This window comes from Globicephala melas, chromosome 7 (assembly GCF_963455315.2).
Source record: "Globicephala melas chromosome 7, mGloMel1.2, whole genome shotgun sequence".
In the NCBI taxonomy this organism is placed as follows: Eukaryota; Metazoa; Chordata; class Mammalia; order Artiodactyla; family Delphinidae; genus Globicephala; species Globicephala melas.
The window spans coordinates 23,077,976-23,105,325 of NC_083320.1; the positions used below are offsets into that span (position 1 = coordinate 23,077,976).

Sequence of the window (27,350 nt, forward strand, 5' to 3'; positions counted from 1 at the left end):
AAAACTACTAGAGCTAATCAATGAATTTGGTAAAGTAGCAGTATACAAAATTAATGCACAGAAATCTCTGGCATTCCTATACACTAATGATGAAAATTCTAAAAGTGAAATCAAAAAAACCCTCCCATTTACCATTGAAACAAAAAGAATAAAATATCTAGGAATAAACCTACGTAAGGAGACAAAAGACCTGTATGCAGAAAATTATAAGACACTGATGAAAGAAATTAAAGATGATACAAATAGATGGAGAAATATACCATGTTCTTGGATTGGAAGAACCAACATTGTGAAAATGACTCTACTACCCAAAGCAATCTACAGATTCAATGCAACCCCTATCAAACTACCACTAGTATTTTTCACAGAATTAGAACAAAACATTTCACAATTTGTATGGAAACACAAAGGACCCCGAATAACCAGAGCAATCTTGAGAACAAAAAACGGAGCTGGAGGAAATAGGCTCCCTGACTTCAGACTATACTACAAAGCTACAGTAACCAAGACAGTATGGTACTGGCACAAAAACAGAAAGATAGATCAATGGAACAGGATAGAAAGCCCAGAGATAAACGCACGCACATATGGTCACCTTATCTTTGATAAAGGAGGCAGGAATGTACAGTGGAGAAAGGACCGCCTCTTCAATAAGTGGTGCTGGGAAAACTGGACAGCTACATGTAAAAGTATGAGATTAGATCACTCCCTAACACCATACACAAAAATAAGCTCAAAATGGATTAAAGACCTAAATGTAAGGCCAGACACTATCAAACTCTTAGAGGAAAACATAGGCAGAACACTCTATGACATAAATCACAGCAAGATCCTTTTTGACCCACCTCCTAGAGAAATGGAAATAAAAATAAAAATAAACAAATGGGACCGAATGAAACTTCAAAGCTTTTGCACAGCAAAGGAAACCAGAAACAAGACCAAAAGACAACCCTCAGAATGGGAGAAAATATTTGCAAATGAAGCAACTGACAAAGGATTGATCTCCAAAATTTATAAGCAGCTCTTGCAGCTCAATAACAAAAAACAAACAACCCAATCCAAAAATGGGCAGAAGACCTAAACAGACATTTCTCCAAAGAAGATATACAGACTGCCAACAAACACATGAAAGAATGCTCAACATCATTAATCATTAGAGAAATGCAAATCAAAACTACAATGAGATATCATCTCACACCAGTCAGAATGGCCATCATCAAAAAATCTAGAAAAAATAAATACTGGAGAGGGTGTGGAGAAAAGGGAACCTTCTTGCACTGTTGGTGGGAATGTAAATTGATACAGCCACTGTGGAGAATAGTATGGAGGTTCCTTTAAAAACTTCAATTAGAACTACCATGTGACCCAGCAATCCCACTACTGGGCATATACCCTGAGAAAACCATAATTCAGAAAGAGTCATGTACCAAAATGTTCATTACAGCTCTATTTACAATAGCCCAGAGATGGAAACAACCTACGTGTCCATCATTGGATGAATGGATAAAGAAGATGTGGCACATAATATACAATGGAATATTACTCAGCCATAAAAAGAAACGAAATTGTGCTATTTGTAATGAGGTGGATGGAACTAGAGTCTGTCACACAGAGTGAAGTAAGTCAGAAAGAGAAAAACAAATACCATATGCTAACACATATATATGGAATTTAAGAAAAAAAATGTCATGAAGTACCTAGGGGTAAGACAGGAATAAAGACACAGACCTACTAGAGAATGGACTTGAGGATATGGGGAGGGGAAGGGTAAGCTGTGACAAAGCGAGAGAGAGACATGGACATATATACACTACCAAACGTAAGGTACATAGCTAGTGGGAAGCAGCTGCATAGCACAGGGAGATCAGCTCGGTGCTTTGTGACCGCCTGGAGGGGTGGGATAGGGAGGGTGGGAAGGAGGGAGACGCAAACGGGAAGAGATATGGGAACATATGTATACGTATAAATGATTCACTTTGTTATAAAGTAGAAACTAACACACCATTGTAAAGCAATTATACTCCAATAAAGATGTAAAAAAAAACTATATATAAAATATGAATTTTTAAAAATCTGGCTGTTTCAGTTTTTTTTGTTTTGTTTTGTGTTTTAAAAAAAAATGTGGTAGATCTGGAACTAGTCACTGGAATTGCTAATGCAACTCAAGTGAAATGATTCTGTTTAATTCTAGAGTTGCTGTCATATGTTATTTGTAGTGTTTTATAATAACATTTAGTTAACAACTTGAATTGTCTAATTATTAATAACCTAAATTAAGTGAATTTCCCTTTGTTTTATATGCTAATTCTATTTTATATAGATACCAATTTAAATATATATATTTTAACATCTGGTTTGAAATATTTTCAGAAAATAAACTAAATGAACTTTATTTCTAAACATTGATGTATTTACCATAATTTATGAACAACATTTTATTTATACCAAAGTATTTTATAGTCCTTTCCCTAGTATTAATGACTATAAACCTAGCATGCATACTACTAATAAAATTGTAATCATAATATTAATAATAAAAATTTTAATTTGCCATTAAAACCAATTTGAAAAATATATATTAATATTGATTAAAGAAATACAACCTTTTTATGGACATACATTCAATCCACATGCTATCCTGCTGTATGCTAAATGCCCTGTGCTGTGCTGAATCCCTCTTTTCTCCCACTCTCAGACATATTGTAGGAAATAAGACCAGTATACAAGGAGTTCCCAACAAGAGGTAGGAAGGCCACCGTCTATAAGCAACTCTAGGCATTTAAGGCAGATACACGAGAGGCAACTTCTCTTTGTAAGAGCAGTTTTACTTCCAAGCATTAGTGCTCCAGTTTTTCACAGGAAAGAAAATAAATAAGAGACATGTTTTCTGATAACATTCAGTTATAGCACTCTGAGAGACAGACAAAAAAAAACTCTGATATCAAAAGAAAATGAGCATAAAATTTAGGTCACTACTAAATTAATATTTTCTCTGTGGGTTTTCCTTTACCAATGGCTTTTATACACACTTCACATGTAAGTATTTAGGCTAAATGCATTGAAAATCTTGCTTTTTCATTGATGCTCCATTAGCAGGAGTGAATTCTGTTGCACCAGTGTCTAAGCTATTTTAAAGCAAGAAGGAGGTTGTGGCACCTTTTTTACCCAACAACAAATCATTCTGATTTTACTCTTAATTCATGGCTGATACACTTTTCCCACAGTGCCCCTTGACTGCTGCCCCTTGACATGCTGCAACATGTGAAGTTGTGTCTAAGGTATTTGTCATTCTACCATTAGCTGTTTTTCTATAATAAGTGAACCTAAGGTCGCCTTATTCTCTATTTATCCTAAATCAATTTGCCTCAGAGGACTAAATAGAGCCTCCCATAATGAACTTGGGTCCCTGTTCATACTATCTGGATGCTCATCATCATATTCCTTTATTGATGTCAATCATGCATTGTGTACGGGAAGATAAATGGGAAACATTACAAGTTGCATTTCTTTCCTGACTCACGAACCATAAAATATGGATTTTTTTTCTTTTTAGTATAGACTCCTACATTATCCTCATCAAATGTTGCTAAGAACAAATATGGCGACCCTGTTTTGCATATTTTGGCATGCCTCAAATTACTAAAGTGTGTGCTCAATTAGTTGTGTTTGCTCTTTCCTGAAACTTTAATCCCTTCCTCTCCCCTACCGCTAAGCAAATAAACATGCTGTCTCCTATTTGAACAAAGGAGACCTCTATTTGGATCCTACAGGTATAGACTTTTCTCTTCATCTCCACAGCCAAACTCTTTGAAAGTGTAGTTCCCAAATTCCATCTCCATTTCTTCACATCTAATTCACTTCTGAAGCCACAGTAACCCAGGATTATCTAGTTTAACACTGAAAAATCCCACAACCCAGGAAAACTCTCAGTCTTAGCTAGATAAACTGGGACAGTTGGTCACCTTTAAACCCCTTTTCTTTCCTCCCATTATCTCCACATCCAGTCACTCTTCAAATTGTAAGAGTTAAACCGCTTATCTTGAATCCATACTTTCCTTTATACTCTCACAGTCTCCTAGTTCAAATTCTCATCTGCTCACAGCCTACTGTACAAGCCTCCTATATGAGAATGACTCCCTTAGCTCTACTATCAAATTAATCTTTCTAAAAGGCTAACCTGATTGTGTTACCCTGTTTGCTTAACATGCTTTAATAGACTCCTTCTGAAAACTATAAAATTTCAATCAGATACTTAATGATCTTCTCCTTTTCCATCTGTATACTCTTGCTTGTTTTTTCTTCCTCCTTCCTTAAGCTCTATTCAAACATATTATTACTCTCAGAATATGCCTTTGTAGCCTCATACTTCCATGGCTTTGTACATGCACTGCTGTTTCCTGGAATCCACCTTCTCGAGATTACCTGGTATATCCTACTTACCCTCCAAATCTCAGCTCAAGCACAGCCTCCTCTTGGGAGCCATCCACAGCCTTCTAGGCAGATAAGAGTTCTCCTTCTTGCTTTTCCCCTGCGTCTTGTATCCTCTTCCATTTTAACACATACCTCATTGCATTAAAATCTCATTTCTCCTTCCTTTCCAAGCTACAAAGTCCTTAAGGAGAGGTGCTATGCGTTTCCTTGTCATATGTAATGTATCAGCAGAGTTTCTATCTCAATAAAAAATTGTTGGGCTTCCCTGGTGGTGCAGTGGTTGGGAGTCCGCCTGCCGATGCAGGGGACACGGGTTTGTGCCCCGGTCCGGGAAGATCCCACGTGCTGCGGAGCGGCTAGGACCGTGAGCCATGGCCGCTGAACCTGCGTGTACGGAGCCTGTGCTCCGCAATGGGAGAGGCTACAACAGTGAGACGCCCGAGTACCGCAAAAAAAAAAAAAAAAAAAAAAAAAAAAAATATTGTTGCATTAATGTTTAATGAAGTAATTACATTATTTTTATAGTCCTACTTTTAGGAGGCAGGGTACATAAAAGCACATAGACAAGATCTTTTAACCTACATGCCCCTGTACAATTACTTCATAAATTGTACCTAATACCTGAAAAGTGACTAAGAGTAACTAGACCTACCAAAATTGGAAAAAGTGTTGATGATTTGCTTACCGTTCTTGCATCCCATGCAGACAGGGACTTATCTGCAGAACCTGTGAGAAGAATGTTGGAGCAAGGAAAAAACTCGATGCTGTTCACAGAGTCTGTATGTCCATACAAAGTGCATCTGCATCTTTCACTGTATAGAGAAACAGTAAGAGTTAAAGCTGTAGGACTTAGCGCTACATGTTTCTTATGCTGTCTATATAATGCTAACAAAGATAGTTCAAGTATCTGAGGCATAAAGTAGCTTTACAAGTGGCAAGATGTACAAAAATAACATTTTAAAAGGAGAGTGCTACAACCACCTTATATTCTAAGCACTTTATAGAATTAGCAGCATAAAATTGACTAAATTTAAATTACATTCAATTTATAAAGTCAGTTGGTAAAGTCATCTTTATACTACCTCATTTATTCCTTATCATGAAATGACTACTTAAAAACTGTTCCCATCTCACAAAGGAATACACTGAGGAAGAAAACATTTCATAATATGGGAAGACCAGAGAAACTTCTTTAAGTTGCTCAGTCTCTCTTCCTCCCCCCGCCCCACCCCCACCTCAGCTGCTTGGGTTTACGTTAGAATCACCTGAGATACTTTTAGAAGATACTCCACCTCAAGCCCCAGACATTCTGTTTCACTGGATCTGAGATGGAGCCTGAGCAGAAGTGTGAATTAACAAATCTAAACCCGTGGTTCCCAAAGTGTTTTACCCAGACCAGCAGCATCAGCATCCCTTGGGAACATATCAGAAATGCAAATTGGGCCTCATCCTAAACCCACTGAATCAGAAACTCTGGGGCTGGGGCCCAACTGTCTGTGTTTTACAAGCTCTCCAGTTGATTCGATACTCACAGAAGTCTGAGAACCACTGATTTAAATGATTAGAAATAACTCATAAGGAAAGACAACTGCAGCTTTGCCTTTTGCCATTTTATGAAAGGACTGTTTCTTAATGAAGCAGGATATATTCATAGAGCAGTATCACTTCTCATTTGTAATGTTTGATTGTCTTTTAATTAACTTTATTTATAAACCTACTTTAAAAATAGAGAAGAAACAGGATAACTAATAATGCTGAGAACAGAGGAGTCAATATAGGTACATTTCTAGTATGATAACCAGCTCATTAAGCTCTGATGGCTGTCTGGCTTGAGCCATGCCATACGTGACAGTATGGTGGAGTGGAAAAAACTGTGCTATGGGAGCTGGTAGCCTGGGTTCCAGTCCTAACTTTGACAAGAACTAGCAGGGTTACCATAGAGAAGTTATTAACCTCAGTGGCAGTAGGGGTCCTTCTTGTGAGAATGAGATTACTTAATCTGATACACTGAGAGGTACAATCTAGCTTCGACAATCTGCGATTTTTGACCAAGGTTGTAAATGTAAAAGGCAAGGGAAGAAGTCAAATTGAGCATAACATCTAAGAGCTCTTTGGAGCAAAGTTAGTTCCTCCTTACTTAAATTTTGGCTTTTTTGAGAAGTTAGAAAATATTAAGATTTATGTGGATACGTATGTAAGTTACTCAGTTTTGCCCCTTGATTGAGACTTTTCATATCAAAGTGAAGTATTATCGTACTTAATGTCAGGAACAAGGAAATAAAATCAATAAATTCATTAATCAGGGCCATTTTGTATCTGTTTCTTTATCTTAATATTTCTGAGAGAGGCTGATAATATTTTGATCATTAAGGTTGATGAAAGGTCAATAAATACCAGGGGTCAAAAACCATGGCCCATGGCTGGCTGCCTATTTTCGCAAAGAATGATTTATTGGAACACATCAATTTGTTTACACATGTCTATCGCTGCTTTCCCATGACAACAGCAGAGTTGCACAGTTATGAGAGACCATATGGTTCACAAGCCTAAAATATTTAATACCTGACCCCTCAAAAATATATTTGGACATTTGTAAGTATGCTCAGATTTTATTTATGACATTTTTTTGAGATGTGTGCTAAAACTTACAGGATAAATTCTTTTCTTTTATTTTTAAAGAAGTACTGTTTTATGCAGAAATTTTACCTGCTGTTTTCTAATGATTCTCAAAATATAAGTATAAAACATTTCTTTAAACATTTATATTCCAAAGCCCACTACATTGACATAATCATCTTTAACTATTAGAGTAATTGCTCCAGATATAGCTCTATGACAAAGAAAAAGAGAGATTGATTTCATAAAAAAATGAAAATTATATATTATATAATGTAGTAAATTATTAAATTAAATTATATAAGAAAGTCAATAGTTTATTATGAAATATTATTCTCTAAAAAACATCCTCACATTAAGAAAATACTAAGAATGTTATTTTTAGTCATATTTCATTTATAGAAAGTATAATTTAAAAAGGAAATGTTTATAATTATAACATGTATATAATTCCTCCCATTTTTCTTTTATTCACCTACCAATTTTTTGAAATCATTTTGTTAATCTTACAATGTCAAAAATTATAACACACACATATGATCAGTAATCACAAATCCCAGTGTTGCTCAGTGCCTCCCATCCTCCTAGTGTTCAATTAGTATCTATTTAAATTAATCCTCTGAACCCATACTTTTATATATTTTCTTGATTATTCAGTACTTCAAGAGCAATTCTGAATGGTTGTAATATCTTGGGAACATCAGTTCTCCTCCTCCAATGTTTGTGGAGGAATGTTTCACTGTCTCATACCAGGGGCAAAGTCTGAGGCCATCCGAATCTCTCTTCCCTTTCCTGCCTAACTTCCTTTGTGGATGATTTGCTTTTTACACCCATAGCCCTAACAGTTCTTTTGCAAACACTGGAGTTCAGAAATTTCACCATGGCATGGCTTGATAGCAATTTCCGTCTTAGACTTCTGTTATCCTAGTAAGTAGTTATTCTTTCACTATATCTTTGTTTTTCTCTTCCATTTATTCTGCTTTTTTTTCTTTTTTCCCCCTTAAGAACACCAGCTATGTTTTATTTTGTCTCATTTTCCTCTACATTTAACATTTTCTCTATAATCCTTGTATCCTTATATATATATATATATATATATATATATATAAAATTTATTTTTCATACCTGTTCTTTATAATTCTTAGTTGTGGTTATTTGTGTGTCTGTGAAGAGGGAGCAATCAAAAACCTTTATTTATGTTTTTGATTTCACTTTTTTCCTAATATTTCTCAGTCTGCTTTCCATCTGCATCTATTGTCTTATAAAATCATAATAAAATGCTTTAGCTCTTTTGATGTTCTATTTTATTATGTAAAATCAACTTGAAATATAGCATTTTGGGCTTCCCTGGTGGCAGAGTGGTTAAGAATCTGCCAGTTCAGGGGACACAGGTTTGAGCCCTGGTCCGGGAAGATCCCACATGCCGTGGAGCAACTAAGCCCGTGCACCACAACTACTGAGCCTGTGCTCTAGAGCCCACGAGCCACAACTACTGAGCCCGCATGCCACAACTACTGAAGCCCATGCGCCTAGAGCCCGTGCTCCACAACAAGAGAAGCCACCGCAAGGAGAAGCCCGCGCACCGCAACAAAGAGCAGCCCCCGCTCGCCACAACTAGAGAAAGCCCATGCTCAGCAACAAAGACCCAATGCAGCCAAAAATAAATAAAATCAAAATAAATAAATTTATTAAAAAAAGAAATACAGCATTTCTGTAATTTGACTGAAAATATAGAGGACTTTTTGTCTGAATTATTGGTAACTTTACTTATGTAATTCCTTGTGCACTGTATGATCTTCAGTGGAATTTGGTTTATATTCATTTATTCTTCAATTTTTACAATTCATCATCAGTTCTGGGTTGGTTTCTTTTTATTATGACTTAACATTATATGGGACAGCTACTTGCTAAAGATTAATGGCAAAAGGAGGGAAATTAGATTTAGGTTAACTCTAATTTCTAATCAGATTTGCTATCTTCCCAAAAGACTTCTCACTGAGTGTGTTACTGGCTTGATTCCTGAAGTTCATCTTTCCTCCACTTTTATATTTTAAAGTACGGATGTAGCTTGTTGCTAAACTTCTCAAGTCACAGGCTCTATATTAACTCTAAAGGCCCCTGTCTCCCTTACCACCCTCAACCTGCCTCACCTCCGGCAGTTTCCTTGATCTCCTTTATCCAGCAATAAAACTGTCTTGCTGGGATTTGTGCTACAATGATAAAGTAACCAGTACTGTGCCTCTCCCTCCACAACAAACAACTATAAAATGACACAAATTATATGAGGCAACTGTTTTCTGGCACTGAACTAAACACAGCACAGGTTGGGAAACCTTGAGCAAAGAAAAAAATTCAAAGAGCTCCATGACCTCCCTGACTTTCTCTTTGGAAGCACTTCCCTGCTATCAAATATAGTAGTAGAACCCCAGTAGATTTGAAGTCTCACTGAGCCAAGAGGAAATGGGAATAGTTTGACCTGCTGCTATGCCTGAAATTTGCAGTGAAGGGTATGTGAGAAAAGGGAGCTGCATGGGAAATGGCAGTAGTTTGCGTGGGGATTTGCTGTGAATTGTTGGCCAAGGTCTAGATGGTATTTCGACAGAGTAAGACTCTACAAGCCCTGTGTGGTTGAGTGCCGTACGATGATACCAGAGACCAGGAACTGTTGGAAGACACTGGACTTTAATCCCAACCAGGGTGGGCTGAGTGCTGTACAATGATATCAGAGACCAGGTACTGATGGAAAACACTGGACTTTAATCCCAACTAGAGCAGAGGGAACTCAGTAGGCACCTCAGACTTTCAGTTGTGACTACAGAAAAGCACCCACCATAGGAGTAAGGGTCAGGTTCATGAATTAAGTTCAAAATCAAAATAGACTTGTCCTTACCAAGAATAAAACTAAGCCTGAAAGGGCAAAAAATTATCTGCCTATAATTAAACAGATTGCCAGAACAGAACTCACTACCTTTTGTAGAAAGATCACTTAATATAGACTTTCTACAATTTGCTATTAACAACATCCAGCATATAATTAAAAAAAAAATTGGTACACATGTGAAGAGGTGAAAAATGTGACCCATAATCAAGTAAAAAGCTCAGTAGTAGAAACAGACTCTAAGATGAATCAAATGTTGGTAATCAAAGATCAAGACTTCAACCATATATCATAAGTATGTTTAAGGATTTAAAGAAACAGTTATAATGGGTGTACAAATAGAGACTCTCAGACAATAAATGGAAACTATAAAAAAAGAATTGATAAGTATAACACATGAAATAAAGTTTATTGCATGAGCAAAATAGTAAGTTGGATACTGCAGAAAAAAGGATCAGTGAACTTGAATAAGATCAATAGAACATACCTAAATTGAAGAACAGAGAAAAAAATATTGAAAAACCATAGATAGAGCCCCAGTCATCAGTGGGGGTAATAGCATGGTCTAACACAGGAATAACAGGGTTTTCAGAGGTGGCGGGTAGGTGTAGAGGAGGAGGGAAAGAGAAAAGGGTCAGAACATTTTTGAAAGAATAGTGGCTAAAGTGTTCCTCAATTGGATGAGAAGTACCAATGTACAGATCCAAGAAGCTCAGGAAAATCCAAGCATAATTAAGAATAGACAGAACACACCTAAGCATATCATAGTAAAACTGCTAAAAGCAAAATCTTAAAAAAAATCTGACAGTCACAATCAATGAAAGAAACATAACATGTAGGAAACAATGATGTCAATGGCAACTGACCTCTCAACAGAAACAATAGACAGAATACAATAAAACAACATTTTTAAGGGCTGAAAATGCAATAATCAGTTAAAATACCTTCAATAATGAAAACGGAACAACTTTTCAGACAAATGAAAGCTGAGAAAATTCATCACCAGCAGGTCTTTCCTATATGAATGCTGAAGAGAAGGTATTCAGACTGAATGGAAAGGACACCAGATGGAAACATCTGTATACAGAAAAGAGTATCATCATCTGAAATGATAAATATATGGGTAAACGTAAAACATCTTTTTCTAATTTTTAAAAGACATCTGGCTAAAGTAAAGATACCATCATTGTACTGGACAGTGTTTTAAGTACGTAAAAGTAAAATACAAGACAGCAAAATCACGAAGATGGGGTAAACATGGAATTACACTGTTTTAAGGTCCTTACGTATTAGATGAAGTAGTACCATATTAACTCATTAGATTGTGATTAAAAATAATAAATTGTTGATTATTACAACAATATACTTTAATCTCAATAATACTGAATAAAAGAATCCAGATAAATATGTCTATGTATCATATAATTAAATTCATATGAAGTTCAAGAACAGACACTCTATGGTTATAGAAACCAGACAGTGTTTGCTATGGGGAGTGGGCTTTCATTAGATGAATGGGAAATTTCCTGTGGTCATAGAAATGGCCTATATCTTCATTAGTTTTAAAGGTATATACATTTGTCAAAACTCATCTAATTGAACACTTAATAAGCTGCCCATTTCACTGTATATATTACCTTGACTAAACAATTAAAAATAAATAACACTTTTCAGAATACGTTTTCCTTCTGGCTTCACTCTCCTGGTATGTGGGACACAATAACTACTTAATATACATTTCTGTGAATAATTGAATATATATAGTGATCCTATTCTCTTATCAAGTACATCTCCATACGTGCATGTGTCAATTGCATGCATCTTCATAGATGGATAAAGAATCTTTAATATTTGGAATAGCTATACCATTAACATATATATCTTTGTTTTCTAAAGGCATGCATAACATAGTTACTGGGAAGTCTTTTATGTTTAATTAAAAAGGAAATATAAAGAAATAGACAAACAAAAATCCACAAAAGGTTTAACAGAAAAACATGAGAGAAAATAAAACAATACAGATAACTGCATAAAAAAGATGTGTGAACAACATCAGCAAAATATTAAAGAATGATTACTATTTCTAACCTCCTGTGAGTTATTACTGAAAGATAGTTCCACCTCTGATAAAGTTAAGCATTGCTATTTGCAAGTAGTTCATTAGTGGTAACTTTTTAAAAGGCTGTATTTATTAAATAGAATAAACCTGAATAGAATTTCTATTATTTTTTAATTGAAGCATTTCAACCTATAAATAAGTATGTTCTTACCTTAATCTTTTTTACAGACAGAATTTGCCAAAAAACTAAAAAGTCTCCTATTTGCAAAATCTGGTACTATTTTTAAGGCAAATGCAACAGTATTATAAATATGATTATACCTGTTTCATCACAATGAAGATCTAACATGTACACAGAAAATGTATAATTTAGAAATGTGTGTCCTTACATATGTGCACTATTGTGTCCTTCCATATTATGTGCACTGTGCACATTCAAAACTTATATTCAGGCTTTGTCTGTTGTCACTAAAACCCAATTTAATTATTTGGGAGTGTATTCAGTTATGGTAGTGGGATAGAGGGAGAGATTCCTCAATGATTTATTCTAGAGCTCATAGTTTCCCAAACAAAAAGAAAAAGCTGGGTCTTCATATAGCTTAAAGGAAGAAAGAACTGCTCAAGGGGGCAAGAAATCTGCTCCCAAGTCACTTGTTTAATGTGTGGGGCATTCCAGGTAGACAGGCTGCAAGAGCAGGCTTGTAAGAGATTAATTAGCTGCCAGAGAAGGAAGTCCCTCCCATTCAGAATTCTTTGCAAGGTGAAAATGGACTAAAGTGATGGAGCATGACAGCACCGCAAGGGATGGAAATTATTTGTACATTTCCATCAAAAACATAAACCCTGAAGCCTGATGCAATTTTATCTCTGTTGCTCTGTCTGCTATTTTCTTATCATTTTTGTAGGGAGAAGTTAGTTCACAAGAAAAAGCCCTTTATTAACCCACCTCCTGCTTTTACTTTATTTCCCCTTTTTTCTTCTATCTCTCTCCTTGCCCACCTTGATTCAATTTATTAGTCTGGTAACTGAAGGATGAATATTTCTCTGAATTTTGAACTTGCTATAAAACAAAGTGATCTGCTCTTCTAGAGCAAACGCCTTTTCTTCTAAAATGTATTTCCCATTTGTAACTTGTAAGAGGGCACCGTTTTAACACAGTTCTCCCTTGTGAGGCATTAAATTTTAAAGGTTTTATTTCCTTTGGTGTGTTGGCTGTAACACTATTAATATTGGATATGAAACTGTACTTTTGAAACTTCAAGCTTGTATGAACTTTCAGATCAACAAAATGTGGTTAATGGAATTATGGAACATTTACAAAAGGCAGCAGCAACATATATTCAAGCGAATATGAAGAAAAAGGGTAAAAATTTTATCTATCCTTGTTTTGAAAAAAAATACTGGAATTCATTATCTTATTAACCCTTAGTAAGACCTGAATTTTATTTTATTTCATTTTATTTATTTACTTAGTTTTTACTCTACAGGTTTATTTCAAAAATTTAGTAATTCTGGCAATTCCTTTGCTTCATAAAGAGCTGAAATCAATAGCAATTTCAGCATTCTCATTTTGTTTCACAACGCATTTCATCATTTTCCATTTGGCGGCATCTTATTTGTCCTCTCTTTTTGTCCCTAACCCTCTAAAAGGGCAACCCATGTCCCTATATTTTTTTTTTTCATTTTGTACTTGAATGATAAAAACTCTCCTAGTTCCTTAACTTTTTACAATAAATCTTAAAACTTCCCCCGTATTACTGCACCAGGCTGTAATTAGGAGAAGATTATTCCTGATCCCATCTCTTTTATTTTTTAAAAATTTGTATTGGAGTATAGTTGATTTACAATGTTGTGTAAGTTTCTGCTGTACAGCAAAGTGAATCAGTTATACATATACATATATCCACTCTTTTTAAGATTCTTTTCCCGTATAGGTCATTACAGAGTACTGAGTAGAGTTCCCTGTGCTATACAGTAGGTCTTTATCAGTTATCTATTTTATATATAGTGGTGTGTATATGTCAATCCCAATCACCCAATTTATCCCTCCTCCCCTCCCCTTCCCCCCCTGGTAACCATAAGTCTGTTTTCTACATCTGTGACTCTATTTCTGTCTTGCAAGTAAAAGACCTGGATTTCAAACAGTATTTATATAATTGAGCCAACATATAATGATAACATTTATCACAAGGCTTATCTGAAATAAAAATTCTTTATGAAATACTTAAATCTAATAGGCTAACATGAGCATAAGTGAAACATATTTAAATCATCATACTACAACTATAACATCCAAGTTGAATGAGTGATTCCTCCCACCCACTATCATATTTTTAAAAGTTTATACATAAGCTATTTTAAAAATCCATCTGAATTTCCATCTCAGTAAGGCAAAGTTCTCCAGTGACATCCAAATTTTGACTTAAAAAGTTAACATTTTAATTAATGTTATTTTATATTACTCAAATAATATAAAATCCTTTATTGTGCAACAGTTTCTTTGTGAACATAAAATTCAATTGAACATTTAATGGAGGGAGTGATATTCCAATAAAATCTACCAGGGAGTATACCACAAACCCTATCTTAAAGTTCACCATAATCTACTGTGAAAGAATAATCGATTATGTGGTCTGAGTGTCTCAGCCAGGAAAGAGCATCAATAGGCCACAGCTCCTAGACAAAAAAATTTTTTTGACCAAAACCCTTGACAATAAATACACTATCTGAGAATTACTCCCAAATGGTAATAAAACCCCACTCCACATATGTAAAGGGCAGATTCCCGTCAACCTCAAATACCTGGAATGCATCCAGCATTTGGGGAATAAAAGCAAAAGGTGAATAAATAAAATAACCATAATTTAGCCGGGGGCTTGCTCAGAGTACCCTCAAGTCCTCACTCAGACTTGTTAAATAGTCACCTGAACTGCTTTTGCAAAGGGTGTGAGCACAGGGCGGGGGTTACAGAGGCTGGAGTAGTGCCCACTGATAACAGTGAGGAAAAAGCGGACGCTCGGCAGTAAATGGCAGTAAACTGGATAATGGAAAAAATTAAAATAAAAAGACTCAATTTGGAAATGGCAAACTGAGGCAAATGAATGAAGACAAAAGCAAATAACTATATTTCAACAGTTTCTATTACATTTAACACTGTAGTTTAAGTTGATATCTATTGAACATTTATTATTTTAAGTAACTTGCACACCTTAACACTGTGAAGTGTAGTTGGCCCTCATTATTCAAGGATTCCATATATGCAAATTGCCTGCTTGCTAACATGTATTTATAACCCCCAAATCAATGCTCTGCAGGCATTCACATATGTGGGAATGCAGACCAGCAACAAAATTGAGTCACATGACGTGCACATTTCCAACTGAGGTCCAACTAGACCATGCTCTGCCTTCTTGTTTCAGCTCTCATAACTTAAACAGTGTCCTTTTTGCAGTCAATTGAGTGCCATCTTTTTTGCATTTTTGTGCTTTTTCTGGTAATTTTAGTGATCTTGCTGTTTAAAATGGTCCCTGAGTGCAGTGTTCCTGCAGTTAGATCAGTCTTTAAAAGAACTTTGGCTTCTAAAAATCCTAATTAAAACTATCTAATACCTTGTTTTTTATATACAAAGAAGGTCAAAAGGGTTGTTTCGAAGCACATCTTTCTTAGAAAAGGGCTTTAAAGAAAAAAGGAAATAAATTAGGTTTAAAGGTGATTGTGATCAACTTCATTAACTGTAAATTGATCAATAGATGTAACATTAAATAATTTAAACACAAAAGCCATTTCTGAAATCATCTATTTAAACTTCTCTCCAAAATATTTAAATATATTAAATTTAAACATATTAAGATCACAAGTAGCCACAGTGATACTTTAAAGCTTACACCTCTTTTCCTTTCCATGTCAATTCCCCGAAAGAGATCTTAGTCAGAAACCAGATATCAGGAATGGGAAAAGTCAATGACAAAAGGCAAGATCTCTAGTCACAGAAGAAGCACGGCTGTAGGAGAGTAGGGTTTCCAGCAAAAAAGCAAAGCAGAAAGGAGAGAAAGCAGGGCTAGAATGAGGGGAAAAAATCCTTAGAACATCCAGGGACTGGGTTGTTTGAGAAAAGAAATTTCAATCCAGCTGTTTCCTCATACTCAGAGCTTTCATTAAAAACTCAGTGTCTTCTGATCACAAAGGGGTACAAAGCTGAATCTGTCACGTTATCCTGCTCATTCCCTTCATAGCACCAATCACTAAGTGAAATTAACTTGACTACTTAAGTCATTGTACCCTCTCCCCACCATTAGCCCTTTCTAGAGTTGCACTCCATGAGGACTCTGGCCTTATCTGTCATGTTCTGTGGCTGAAGAGTAGTACATAGTGGGTCCAGAATCAATAATAATTTATTATTATTAATGAAACTGCAAATCTTCATTGTTTGTGAAGAGACACCATTACCTGCCAGTATTTAACCCTCAATCCAATATCCTTCTCTTTGAACTTAATTGTCAAATATTGAATATATTGTTTAAAAATAAACTACCTGAGTTTTATGTTGATTTCAATTAGCTAAAAAGGAAAGGATTGTATGATCAACACAAATGATCCAAGAATTAATTCCCCCTGAAGGAGCTTTAGAAACTGCCAGTATTTCAGTTTTTACTTTCTCATCTAAAAGCAGAATTTAGTTAGCATAAACTTCTGATCTTAATTCACAAGCTTACTCTTAGGAATGAAAGCTTTTTAAAAGTATTAAGCTGAAAAATCTTATGTTACTATGCTTGATGGTATCAATCTGAGGATCCCATTTTTCCACTGTGTTACTTTTAAATGTCTGTAAAAATGAGTACTTTTAAATGTTTGGATTAGGATAGAACTACTGGTAAAGAAAATGTGAGAAAATATTTTAAGCCTATCAGGGAAACTTCAGTTGTGCCATATATGTTATTCATGGCAGAGAGAGGGAAGTTAGGAGTTGTGAAATGCGTCCTTCCTAGGCTTTGAGTATGAGTACCTCCACGGTTCTCTCAAACTCTGGACGTGCTTTCTCTGACACCCTTACACTTCCTTGAGGCTTTCCTAGACTCATCCTCCATGAAAACCCCACCTGAAAATAATCCATGCTGCTTGCCAAATCCCTTAGGGTATTTTCCTTTGTTTCTAATACATATTTACACTTAGTGGCTTTTCCACTTCATAATTCTTAACCTGTGCTAATGAAATGAGAAGGATGCATGAGAAGGCTTCCTTTAAACTAATATCCTCCCTCCCATTTCTCTTGGGCCCATTTCACCTGAGTGTACTGAGTGTATTTTTAATAGTTACCTTCTAAATTTTTTCATAAATACTATATAAAAACCATAATAAAGTCCTTTCTTTTTTCTTCTTACAGAAGAAGCAATTCTAATTGCAGGAATATGAGTTCATATAAGAAAATAAACAAATAAGATAGTAAGTTGGTGGGAAAATAAATATTCAGGGTCATGCAGGACCTTGTAATAACCTTTAAATTATATGATTAAGTCACTTGTCTGTATTTGGATCTGTTCTTGATTATAGAAATAATTTTGCTCTATTGATATCTTTAAACAAGGTATATCCATTTTATTTCCTATATGTTACAATTGTAATATGGAGAACAAAATTCAGAATAGAGGGCACTTAAAAGCAGCCATGAATGTGTAAGCAAATCAGTCAGATCGGTCTCAGATTCAGTGAATAGAAAGAGATACTTTAATAGTAATAATAGTAAATTACTCTCTACTTGCACCTTAGTCTTCTAAACAACTTGAAAATTATTTTCTCTTTCTGAAATGTCTATCTAAATAATAGCTGGATTATAAGAGACATGACTTCTAAAAGCATCTCATTTTTTATCTGTAACAAACTAATTAATGAAACGCTGATCATAAAGAATACCACAGGAAGGATTTGAGGTAGCAGATTTTAAAGGATATTTAAAGAATATGTTTTCTTGCCACAATTTCATTTATTCAATGGATTTTAAAGGATATTTAAAGAATATATTTTCTTGCCACAATTTCATTTATTCAATGGTCTCTACCTTTCATATTGAAACTGAAGTTCTCTCTTTTCTTGGTCATTCATCTAGTAGTCCATTAAAATATGTCACCTAAGGTGTGTTTCTCCTCTTTATTAAAATGAATTATATATTAGGGCTCACTGCATTTTACTGCCACCATTATGGCTACTCACACCTCCTCCTCATAAAATCACACAAACGCTGAACTAACTAATGCTTTTAAAGGAAACTACCTTCTGTAAAGAATATATTAAACCAAATTTGAGAAAAGACACACATGCTTTTCTTTATAACATCATATTGCACTAACTTTTCCTAACGTCCATCTGCTGTTTTTCCACCTCAAATTGATGTTAGGATCTGAATAAGTTGTTGGAAAAGTTCTGCAGGATCCTACAGATTATTATAAAGCTAATCATAATAATAATCATTGCCTTGGCTGTATGATGGAATGTCACCAACCTAAAGATGAGGTTCATAAACAAAACGCCATTTGTAACCCTCATTTACCGTGTGCTTTTTACCTCTCATACTTGACGTGTTCAAATCAGGGACAGAACTTTGTAGTGAGGACCCATATACAAATACAGTAAAGTGGCCAGCTTAATATATGGAAATGCCATTTTGTTTCACGAGGTTATAAATATGTCCTATTGTGTCTTTATATTTTATGACCTCTATTTTATTCCTTGGTAAATTTATATATGACATATCCAATCAAGAATTTAAAACTAACAGCATTTCCATAAAGAAACATATACTATTTTTTTTTTTTTTTTTACTATATTTCACCTTTGGATTCAGGATCTTTCTTAAATAAAACCTGGAATTTACATGAGAAAATATTGTTTTCCTATTAAGCATATATTTCTTAAAGAGTGATAGAGATATATATGGAATCAGTACTTCTCTCACTTAAACTTGGATTTCCCCTGCTTTTCTGGCCTGGACCTGGAACTGGACTCAATACGGGTTCAATTTCCAGAATAGAAATTGGGATTGAATACTGTATATGGTCGTAAGGCAGTGCCATTAAAATTATGCTTTAGGGTATTTAGGTTTTATTAAGAACAATCATAATCAACAAATTATTTATATTTATGGAAATATAACAGTCCTGTTAAAATTACTTGATCCATTCCACTGAATCATATAAATATGGCAATATCTTCTGTACTATGTGATTGGTTCATTGATCTTGAGGCTTTCTGCTCGGAGGAGTGGGTCTATGTGTCAATCCCAGTCTTCCAATTTATCCCTCCCCCTCCCCTTACCCCACAGTAACCCTAAGTTTATTTTCTATATCTGTAACTCAATTTCAGTTTTGTAGATAAGTTCATTTGTAGTCTTTTTTTAGATTCCATATATGAGCGATATCATATGATATGATATTTGTCTTTTTCTGTCTGACTTACTTCACCAATAAAAATTTTTCAAAAAATACATAGCTTTCACACTCAGGAAGACAAAGTTAAAATGAGAAATTTTACCTGCGATGTGATCTTAAATGACAAAATCTTACTGAGCCTTCCTATCTCTTTCAGCAAAGAGTGGAAAAGAGAACATACATCTCAGGGTTGTTGTAAGATTAAGTGAGATAATATATAAAAAGCCTATAGTACTGGCTAGAAACATACCTATTTTTCCCAACAATTAGCATCGTAAACTATGAAGAATGTAGAATAATAGAATGACAAATTAGGTTGTGAAAATAAAAATCAAATTAGACATCTTACACCTGACCACACCTTTGTAAACAGCCTCTTCATTAAATTCTCTTGCCTCTTAAAAAAAAAAATAATAAAATAAAATGCCAAAAAAAGAGTGGGTCTAAAAAGACTTCCTCACAAATTGCAAAATTAAATAAATATGTCTTCTATATAATTCTGTCCTTTGGGTGTTAGCAGCAGCTGTTCCCTGCAGGGTGTCATTCTCTGTAAACTGTCTCTTAGTCTCATGATGAGCATACTCTTCTGTTTAAATGAGGCAGTGAAGCAGCTCAAACTCTGCTTGCTTCAAGCAAACATGATCTGCCTGTGCTTGTGCCTGTCACTTCTTAGCTCATTATGTTGCTGTTAGTTTAGCTTGAAGTATTTTGTTCATCCTTTGGGTATGGCCACCTTCCTTCAGATCGCCACATAACTGTTTTCTCATTTCAGGTGCCATCCATTTTTATTACATGACTGGTCAGCGCGGCTGAAAGGTGATAAGGATGACTTATATTCCCACTAGACATCTGTACTGTAAGGCCAACTTTTATATGACTTTGTTTTATCATTTGTATATAGCATCATTTATACATGACAGAAATATCAATCGATGCATATAAATGTGTCAATTATTCTTGACAAATCTTGATTTCAGGCTTATATAATTAACACTTCTTATGTTCAGCTAAATAACTTATTACACAATTTTTTGTCCCCCATAGTTCGTACTAGTTTGTTTAATTACTTCATACAGTAATTCTTAATTCTATGGAATCTATGCATTGAAAAACAAATATATTTAATGCTCCATCTATTATACAGAAAGAAAATAGATAATAATTTTTAAAGTCAAAGTATTTTGGGCTAACTCTGCAAAGAAATAAATAGCAAGTAATTTGTAACAAAATATTGTGTTTTTTAAAGTGTAAATGCTTAGGCTCAACTACATTAGGAGACATAATCATGGAACCAGAGGCTCACATCTATGGAACTGCCATGATTGTGACTGCCATAAATGCAAACTGTTAAGGTGTGCTGTCTAGGAGAACTCAAACTCAAGTGGCCTTACCCCCACTGAGGTAATTTTATGCAATGGTAGAACACTCTTGGTCATGTTTCAATACAAATTTAGTTAAATATTCCCTTGATTTACAAAGTAGTTGAATTCCTGAAAAACAATATATACTAAAACTTTGTAAACGATGCTTTGGTTTATTTTCAATGTGAAATTGGTTCTAGGGTAAAAATAAAAATTTAAAAGGATTATCAACAGGCTTTTTCTTTCAACTTCATGAATATATATAGGGGAATTTGGAAGTCATGAAGTACACAAAAAATTTGTTCATTACGTAGACTGTCCTACTCAGCAAGATGTACGGCATGCCTGGCCCCAACAACTTCAGTCCCCATGAATCACTGAAATAAGAAAAAAACATTTTGTGATTTATCAAAACATCCCTTTGGGAGTTGCACTGCTCACCGTCCTGGTGAACCACTGACTTAATGATTAGGTTGAGTTTATCATGTGTTCTTACTTCTCAATGCATTGCCCAGAAAAGACTCTGAAACCAAAGCATTGAAGATTCCAAGAAAGCCAATTCTGTATTTATTATTGCTCTCCTTTACATCACTTTAAAATATAAACTGGTTGCAGCTGGGTGCTTGACTCATGGCTGTCTCAGCTCCAGTAGTAGGAGTACCAGGAGAAGTTGGCAAAGCAGCAGGAGACAAGTGAGCATTACCAGTAGGACCAGGATGTGGGAAATATATGGAGTCAGATGAAGAAATGAATGTGAGGATGGTAAACCAAAGAAAGGTGAGAACCGCAGGATTTAGGGAAGGAAGAATCTGGGAAAACCCTCCACCTGCTGCCATCCCTATAAGGTACTACTTTTGTTGTTTCCATCATTCAAGCTCATCATGGAGAAAATGGGTTATGTAACAAAATTCCACAGTTGTTTTAAAATTTCCATATAGAGTATTTTTTTGAGGGACTTCTTAGAGAAATGGTGAATGAATAGATTGCAAAAAAGTAATTAACCTCTCAGTTTCTAATATGATCTTTCCCTACCGCGTAACTCGAGTATTTTGGCTAAAGGAAATTTATCAGCTGTATTCAAATATAATAATATTCAAATGTAAATATAAATCACATTTCTAGACATATTATTTTATTTTTATATAAACTTCAATTGGGGACCATATATATATATCATTTATACCACTTATCTGTCTATCAAGGCAATAAGAATTTGATTATTCCCATCAGGAATGATTTCTGCTAAAAGTCATATCTTACTTGGACATAATGGTCCAGATATGACTGTTCTTGGTTGAAGTCAACTATGAAGACATGAGAATTAGTTGAGTCATGTGGAGTAGGTATTTCTACTAAGGGCATGCTCAAATGAATTTATTAAGTTGGAGCTTTAGAAACAAGAGAATATTTTTTAAAAATAGAACACCCTATGATAACATACCAAGTGATAATGTAAATGTAGATACAGTGCAATTGACATTTGCTTTTTCTCCTGCAACCTGGGCTAGATAAAGCTCTTATCTTCTATATGGTAGCTTGGAAGGGATATGGAGAAAAGGATAAGGATAGCCAAGCAAACATTACGGAACTCTCAGAAAATGAGAAAGCAAAAGAGGCATACTGTGTCCTCAGTTTCCGCAGGCCAAATCTACAGAGACTGAGTCCACAAAATAAGCACTAACTGGGGAATCATTCTCACTGTCCTAGTAGTTAAAGCCCATTATTGAATCCAGTATCATCTCTGTACCCAGCATAAATTTGGATACAGCATTCAAACCCCTACAATTGCTGGCATGCTAGCTGAACAGCCCTGCCTTGGCTATTTTAATAACTGCAATAATAGGACCCCCTGCTTTACACAATTGAATTATTTGTACGCATTTACAAAAAATATTTCTGGGATTTTTCTAGGAATTGCATTCAACTTGCATATCAATTTGTAGAGAATTGACATCTTTATTATATTGAGTCTTTTAAACCATGGAGATGGTCTGTCTCTCATTTATTGAGGTCTTCTTGGATTTATTTCTTTAGTATTTTGTAATTTCAGCATTTAGATTTTATACTTTTTAAAATTCATACCAATGTATTTCCATTCTTGGAGCTATTGTGAATAGGTTTTTAAAAAGTTATTGGTACAACTGTACATTGCTATTATACAGAAATAAGATCGTTTTTATTTGTTGACCTTATATTCCACAATTTTGTTGAACTTTATCCCACAATTTTAATATGTTGTGCCTTTATCCAATCAGATTATTTATAATTCCCCTGTGATTTATTCTCCTTTGACCCTTGAGATATTTAAAATGTTTTTAATTTCAAAATATTTGGAGATATTCCAAATATCTTTCTGTTACTGATCACTAATTTAATTCAGTTTTGTACCAGAAATACACTCTGATTTAAATCATTAAAAATGTATTGATCAAAAAAAAGATTTAAAAAAATGTATTGATCTTGTTTTATGGCCCAACATACAGTCTATCTTGGTGATGTTCCATGTATATTTAAAAGGAATATGTATTCTGCTGTTGTTGGGTGGAGTGTTCTATAAATCTCAATTAGGGAAATTTGGTTTGTATTGTTTTTCAGGTTCTCTATATCTTTACTGATTTTCTGTCTATTTGTTCTGTCAATGACTGATAGCATGCACTTGTATGAATGACTGCGGTTTATATAAATGGGTGGCACTTATCCCACTACTTATCTATTTGTATCTTACAGTACAATCATCTCAGTTCCCTATGTTTATAATCCCTTTCTTCTCCCCTTTCAGTTGGCTACTTCTTGACAGTGTAAAATGTATGTACTTTAAAAATAGAGTGTTTCCTCCCACCCTAGAAAATTTTTTACAATTTGCTCAAAATAGATACAGTTCCTCTCTTATGGCATTTAGCACAGCATTCCTTGCTTATGTATTGTTGTTAACGTCATTTATTCAAATTTAAGGACTTTGTGGTTAAAGAATGTGAATATATTTTAAAATCTGTACAGAGCTCAATATTGTCCTTCTTCACAATGTCAAATACATGCTTAATTGAGAAATTAAATATCAGCCAAGTGGGAAGAACTGGAATTGTCCAGGATTATAATTCTAGTCTCAGACAAAAGCCAGAGAGTTAAGACAGGAAGATGAACAGGGGCATATTAGTTTATGAAAAAGCATGGACCAAAAACAAGGTATTTGATCCAAAATTCAACCTGCCTTCTCCTGCAGGTTGGTGAGGCTCTGTGGTGCTAGTACAGATCCAGTTCGGTTAAAAATGAGGGTGGTCAGCAGTGGGTGTGACAGAGAAGTTTGGAATTATCATGGTTGAGTAGAAAGGACAGGGTTCAGGGTCAGGTCAAAGGAGGCTAAATATCAAGCTGCAATCTAACCTCTAGCATATGGTAGGAGTTCAGACTACATTGAATGAATGAATGAATGAATAAATGGGTGATGGATGTATGAATATAATTCATGACCAATTAACAAGACTATCATGACCTTGAACAAATGGACTTTAGATGTTCTTCTATTTCCTCCCACTGGCATTCCCATAAAGGATAAGTATGATCAGATCTCAGGATCAATTTAAAACAAATAAGCTTAAAAAAGTTTTTGGATACTTTCTTAGATTTTTTAATAATAGCTGGGGGCAGAAAAATTGACTAGAAACTGTCTTCATTTAACTGGCATTATTAAACAGACAAATGCTTATGTTTTATTAAACTGCTATAGTTATATACATGGTCTAGTTTCTTTTTCCCAATTTCACAAGTTATAGAAAGGATTTACTAAAGAAATATGAAAACTTGAGCATTTCTTAAATTAAGGATTTTTGGCAATTGTTGGCAACAAGTTTTATAAACTACTTTAATCATATTTCTGTAAGATGTTTTAATACTTTATAGAATTATTTTCAATAGCATCAAAAACATACTTAGAACTTATGCTACCTAGTATCATAGGTTTTAATAAATTGAACCCTGTTTTTCAAACTTTTTTCAGACACAGAGATTTTGTTACAAAAGAAAAGTGTTCTTCAAAGACACTTTGTGTTACACTGAAAAACAACCAAAAACTGGTTGACATGGATATAAGGGACTCACTTTTTCATTTATTCATTCATTATGTACTTTTTGAGCACCTCCATTTTTTCTGTATTCTAAGCAGTGGGACATATCAGTATACTTCTGATAAACACTCATAAAGCTTTCATTCTTGTGTTTGTGTGTGAGAGAAAATAAACAAATAAATATTTAAGATATCCTACTGTGGTAACCTCAATAAAGGAAAATAAAAGTAGTTGAAGTTATTATTTAGGTAGGTAGTCAGGGACGTTCTCTCTGACAAGATGAATCATGAGCAGAGAGTTGAATGAAGTGAGGGAATAAGCCATGTAGATATCTGAGGAAGTGATGTCCAGGTGGAGTAAGGTCACTGAGGCATAGAGGCCAGTGGCTTCTGGACTGGAGTGAGAGACAGGGAGAGTGGGAGCATATGGCATCAGTGGAGCAGGAGGCCAACTCATATAGGGCCTTAGAACCATGGTAAGGGTGTGGGTTTCCTTCTCCCCTTATTTGTCTCATCAAAGCTCTATTAAAAGCACCTTCTCGTCCACCTGCCGATGCAGGCGACACGGGTTCGTGCCCCGGTCCGGGAAGATCCCACATGCCGCGGAGTGGCTGGGCCCGTGAGCCATGGCCACTGAGCCTGCGCGTCCAGAGCCCGTGCTCCGCAATGGGAGAGGCCACAAGAGTGAGAGGCCCGCGTACCGCAAAAAAAAGCACCTTTTCAAAACACCAGTGGTTCCATGGAACGTAGTTTAAAATGGCGCACAATGATAATCAAAGTGTAATAGAAGATGCTCGAACTAAGATGATTCACTGACTTTCCATGTACCAAGAGATGTGATGGGTTTTAGAGACAGTGTTCTACAGGACAGACAAGGGCCACGGTGGAGCTTGTTGACTAGACTGAAGGACGTATGAAACTGGTGGTGCTAGAGAGTCATGGTGAGCTTCACTGTCTAGTCATCCAAGTTCAAAGGACACAAAGAAAGCTTTGATCAGTTACATACTTTTTATATATTGGATATATTTGTACACATATTCACACATATGTATATATATATGCATGCATGTATATATGTAAACACTGCCAAGAATTTTGTTCCCATAAATCATAAATGAGGTTTAGTCCTGTATACAATGTCAATTTGAAACATATTAGGAAGAACCTCAGCAATAAGTTCTGTAACCAGCAATTAGATTTTTTAGTCAGTTGACAATATTCATGTAATTGGATTTGCTAGAATAACATATCAATTATCTAAATCATTTTCATTCATGCATAAAATGATATAAGCAGCATTTACTTCTCTATTGGAATTCCAGCTAGAATGTGGAGACAGTGCTACACTAGTCACAAAATCCCCCAATCCTGGGATTGATCTCTCTCAGTTCCATTCAATCCTTTTACTTCATTATCTCTTCTGCTTTTGATGTATGTGATATGGGTGGGAGTTTATAAGTTGTATGTTTGTTCTAATGTCACTATAATAATATTACTATGATGCCCTATGCTTAGGAACCTAAGGTAATGTCTTTATCATTTTCTATTCTACATTACACTCTAAACACTGGAGGATAAAAAAAAAATGGATGTCAAGGGCTTCCTCAACTCCCCCTATTGCTTGGTACATAATAAATATTGTTTACTAATGACAAATAAGCCAAATAAATGATGTAATAAAGCTTTGTTGATACTAAAGAGAAAGCACTTTATTTGGGGGAAGTTTGAAAATACTGGTTCAAAACTCATTCTCGAAACTAACACACCATTGTAAAGCAATTATACTCCAATAAAGATGTTAAAAAAAACCAGAACTCATTCTGTTTCTAGAAGGTGAAGTAATTGGTGCCCACAGATTCTTCTTTCATAGAATATCATAGGCCTTTCAAAATATCTTCACAATTATGTTAAATTTGATTCTAATCTATGGACTATAAGAGGCTTTATAAAAGTTTTCATTATGTTAAGCAAGTCTTTTGATACAGGCCACCTAAATCATGGGTAAATAGTTAAAAAGAAACCAAGGATGGCAGCAGCAGAGTTTAGCATAAAGTAGTACTTGAAACTGTCATGCATTATTATTACTATTATTACCATTATTATTGTTGAAAAACAAACTACCTCAAAACTGTCTTAATGAAGCCTGAACTGGATCATTCTAAACTTGTTACCTGATCATCAATGCAAAATACCAAACTTTCAAGTGACTTTTAAATGACTGATATATTTAGCATTTCCAACTAATTTTACCAATCCTAAATCTACACAACAGGGTACCAGAGTTCCTTGTTTTAAACCATAAGCAAGAAATTATAAGCTTAGGTCTTCATTAAAAAATTATTCCCTTAAGTTTGAAATTTTCAATAGCAGCAATTAGTATTTAGTATTTATTATATTCTACATCATTGCTCACAAAAGCTTAGAATTTATAGAAGACAATGTGATTTAAAGTAAATATTTAAGATTGCAAATTTTGTTAGGAGTGATATTTTGGACTGTAAGAATTCCAGATAACTATTATAGTAAT

At 34.8% G+C, this 27,350-nt stretch overlaps 1 protein-coding gene across 2 annotated transcripts in view; it reads right to left on the reverse strand.

The window, feature by feature from the left end:
* SPAG16 (sperm associated antigen 16) overlaps positions 1–27,350 on the reverse strand; it is an 885,872-nt gene that overhangs the window by 364,343 nt on the left and 494,179 nt on the right. For both annotated transcript variants that reach the window (XM_060301456.2, XM_060301455.2), the window contains one exon: positions 5,117–5,243. In XM_060301456.2, the coding sequence (XP_060157439.1) occupies positions 5,117–5,243 (127 nt within the window). The remainder of the gene's footprint in view (positions 1–5,116; positions 5,244–27,350) is intronic.